Here is a 3,560-nt window from a genome sequence, read left to right as displayed (position 1 = left end):
GGTCCTGAGTGAAGAATCCTGGCTGGCTCTGGAAAAGCTCAAATAGTTAAGTTCCCAGTAGGGTTTTTATACTACTATACTTATGTAATCAAGCCAGACACACTGGTTAGACCAGTTAAAAATTCTCAGTAAAGAGAGTGACCCTGGGGGCCACCAAAGGAACTTTAGACTTTAAACAGCACATTACAAATCCCAATGCCCTTATCTTAACCAAGAGTGAAAAATTAGACATTCAGGTGTCTTCACAGACAGTTTTTGCAATCCAGCTGTTAATCAACTCTATCTTCCACAATATGAAAGCCTAAAATAGGCAAACCATATAGTGACAGAAGGCAGATCAGTGTGAGTAGGGACAGGAAAAAGAGTCAGTAAAAAGGAAGCCAAGGAAACTTTTCAGAAACAGATTTAGTTTTTATACTTTTATTTTCTTTTTTGGACAGGAAGTAGGATTTATTGGTTGGTACAAATAAGAGGGCAGCACAGTGGAAGCCCTCTTGAGTGTAGGGCCCTCGTCTTGTCCAGGGAGCCACAATTGGAGATGTATTTGACCCCACAGCCATCCTGTATGACCCACCTCTCAGCCATCATGTCTTCAAATTCATCTGCATTAAACTTGGTAAATCCCCATTTCGTTGAGATGTGAATCTTCTGGCGGTGAGGGAACTTCAACTTGGCCCTGCATAGACCCTCATTTATATGCTCTTTTTTCTGCAGTTTGGTATGGGTGGACATGATAACTCAGCCAATGTGAACCCTGGCCACAGTTCCCTAGGGCTTTCCAAAGGTACCACGCATACCTGTCTGGAGCCTAGACTGGGGACAGCACAAGGTCTGACATATGAACATACATCAGAAAGGACTGTCTCCAGGGTCCCTTAAAACAACCCATACAAGCAACAGGCTGCATATACTACCAAGGAGGCTGCTGTTTGGAGCCATTGCACACCAAGTAGTTTCTACATCGTGATGGTGATGAAGGCTATTATACTATATACAATTATGAAAATTCATTAAATAGTACATTTAAAATTAATTATACTATAGGTAAATAATAACTTACTAAAAAAGAAAACTCTAAGAAGACATCGTGCTATAGTTACTCTTTGGGAGTTAAACTTTTTTCACTCAATATTTTATTACTAAGATTCATCCATTAGGTATCTGTCATTCTAATAATTTTATGTAGTATGTGCACATATTTCATGTGTGAATATTCCAGTTTATTCATCCATTCTCTTGCTTGTGAATAATTTGGTTGTTTCTAGGCTTTTTCCTTTGTGAACAGGGCTGCTATGAACATTCTTGTACATGTCTCTTGGTATACATGTGTAAGTTTCTCTAAGATTTATCCCCTACATTAGAATAACTGGGTTATAGGGTAGGCAAACATTCAGACACAGGAGATAAATTATTTTCCAAAGTAGTTCTCTGCTTCTCTTACCTGGGTCTGTCTGTCTCCAGTTAGACTATGACTCCAGGGCCACTGCTTAGCATTCAATTAATACCAGGCTGGATATCCAGAAGTACAAGGGAAGAAGCCTAGGCATCTGAGGCCTTGCAGCCTCAGCAAATACTAGCTACTGTGCAGAACAAACAGCATGCAGGGACTATGTCACTCATGGAGGCTGGTTAGGGTCCTACTCAGAGCACCAGCTAAGCTCCCTGAAGCTCCATCTTCCTCACTTCACTTGATTTTGAGTATGGAAGGTATTCCAAGGCACTCAATTACAATGCAAATCCTAAGAGAAGGCTTAACCTCAGCTAAAGTCCTTCTCATCTGACACCTCTAATACTCAAATAAGGATTAGCAGGAAAGGCACAAAGGACAAAAGGAATTGAAGGAAGAGGAAAAGAGAGAATAAGAAGGAAAGTGGGAAGAGCCACAAGCCTTTAGGCATTCTGAAGTTATATTCCCTTTTCTGCACAAGGGCCAATTTTTCAGGAAAAAAAATTTTTTTAATAAAAAAATATGCAAGTGACCATGAACAATTTTTTATATCCCTGGCACTAAAGGTTACCTTCTTTTGGCTAAAGTTCCCAAAACAATGTAACTAGTAAGCAGTCAGTTAATGATGCAATGTTGCTTCTGAACACACAGTGTGCAGTGAATCTCTGTGATGTTTAGGGAAAAGCTCTGAGAGATTGAGGGTAGGTCAAAGAACAGGCACCAGAGCTCAGCCACAGACTAGAAACAAGAACAAAAATCTGGACTATAACCAAACAAAATACCAGGAGATTCCTAGGTGTTCAGAAAGCAAAAGGAGTTGCTATTCCAAAGGATGAGGAAGGCTGATTATCTCCCACAATCCCAAATGCTACATCTCTGAGAGCTCCCTATCACCCAGGAGCTTGCCAGATGAATGAAAAAAGGACAAAACACAGAAAAAAGTATAACAGCTCTGTAGCAGAAGCAGCCTCCCCAGCCACAGTTAAGCAGCAGTGCTGTTGACAGCAGGAAGAATAATCAGAATTATTCAGCTCAGGAGAGCTTTCTCAATGTGAGTAAGTAAGCAGATTATTTTGCACTGGCTTAACATTTTTAGTTACTTGCTCCTTAAATTAGATCATGGGCCATATGGAGAAACTAGGTAGGCTTATTTGGTCCTGTTGGCTGCTTGAGACTGATCAGGGGAAACTTAACTTCAACTGTAACCAGCTGGTACAAAGGCCTAATGGCACTTGGACCAACATGAAGCCCCCAACTATTGCCCCAAATCTATGGAGCTTCAACAATTTTATTAGCTAAATGCTTCTTCCCAAGTTTACAACTTAACATGTGAGGCTGCTCATTGGCTCCTTCTAAGGCCCTAAGGGGTCAGCAAACTGTAGCACGGGCTTGAAGACTGCAGGGGAAGGATGGTAATAAGTGAGTTAGAACCTGCTGGTGCTCCACCAATTGGACAGCAGGACAGAAAAACCCCTACTTCCTACTGCTGGAAAATGTAGAAAAATGCGAACAGGATGGAAACAGGATCCAGAGTACATCTCTGCCATTGGTCTCAGTTTCCAGTGCCTAACAGAATATATTCTTTATCTTCCTATTTCAGGGGAAAGATGACATTATGTCAGCCTACGCATTTTGCAGAAGTACATAGGCCCAAAATTGGCCATGAGGTTTGGTATTACCAGCTCCCCAACCTGGCAAGATGGGAAAAAAAAGAATGTGTCCATGAAAAGCCTTCGGAAGTGACTCAGGTCTTCCACCTGAACATCAATGCTATATTGATTGGCCAGGAGCTCAATGGCGCCTTGCACCACATACTCGTTCTGCAGGTGTGAGAGTGAGCAGGTGGAGTAGACAATGTGGCCTCCTGGTTTGGTGGCAAGGATTCCAGCCCTGAAATCAGAAAGAGGCAGAAACAGTGACCAACAAGCTTCCCAGCAATAAAAGAGCAACATAAGGAGCTAAACGATGGACCAGGGAAGTACACTTATGGGATGGTGGCTAGGTTAGGCAGGCGCTGAAGTCCCTTCCACAGCACTGTCTAAAAGTCGTTCTTAGGTCAGAGAGCAGCTCAGCCGTACTCCATGAGGTCTCCTCTAGGACGTTTTCTTTCTTT

At 42.1% G+C, this 3,560-nt stretch overlaps 1 protein-coding gene and 1 pseudogene across 1 annotated transcript in view; both read right to left on the bottom strand.

Moving 5' to 3' along the window:
* Window positions 1-414: 414 nt before the first annotated feature.
* Window positions 415-3,560, bottom strand: part of NSUN4 (NOP2/Sun RNA methyltransferase family member 4) — a 36,608-nt gene continuing 33,462 nt past the window's right edge. The window contains exon 5 of the mRNA XM_012812467.2: window positions 415-3,337. Within this exon, the coding sequence (XP_012667921.1) occupies window positions 3,061-3,337 (277 nt within the window). The 3' untranslated portion in view covers window positions 415-3,060. The remainder of the gene's footprint in view (window positions 3,338-3,560) is intronic.
* On the bottom strand, window positions 858-962 carry LOC111722035 (annotated as a pseudogene).

The sequence above is a fragment of the Otolemur garnettii genome, unplaced genomic scaffold (assembly GCF_000181295.1).
Source record: "Otolemur garnettii isolate 467f Iridium unplaced genomic scaffold, OtoGar3 scaffold00210, whole genome shotgun sequence".
NCBI classification, from domain to species: Eukaryota; Metazoa; Chordata; class Mammalia; order Primates; family Galagidae; genus Otolemur; species Otolemur garnettii.
Note: the sequence above shows the minus strand (reverse complement) of the source record. Positions and strands in the feature narration are given on the sequence as shown.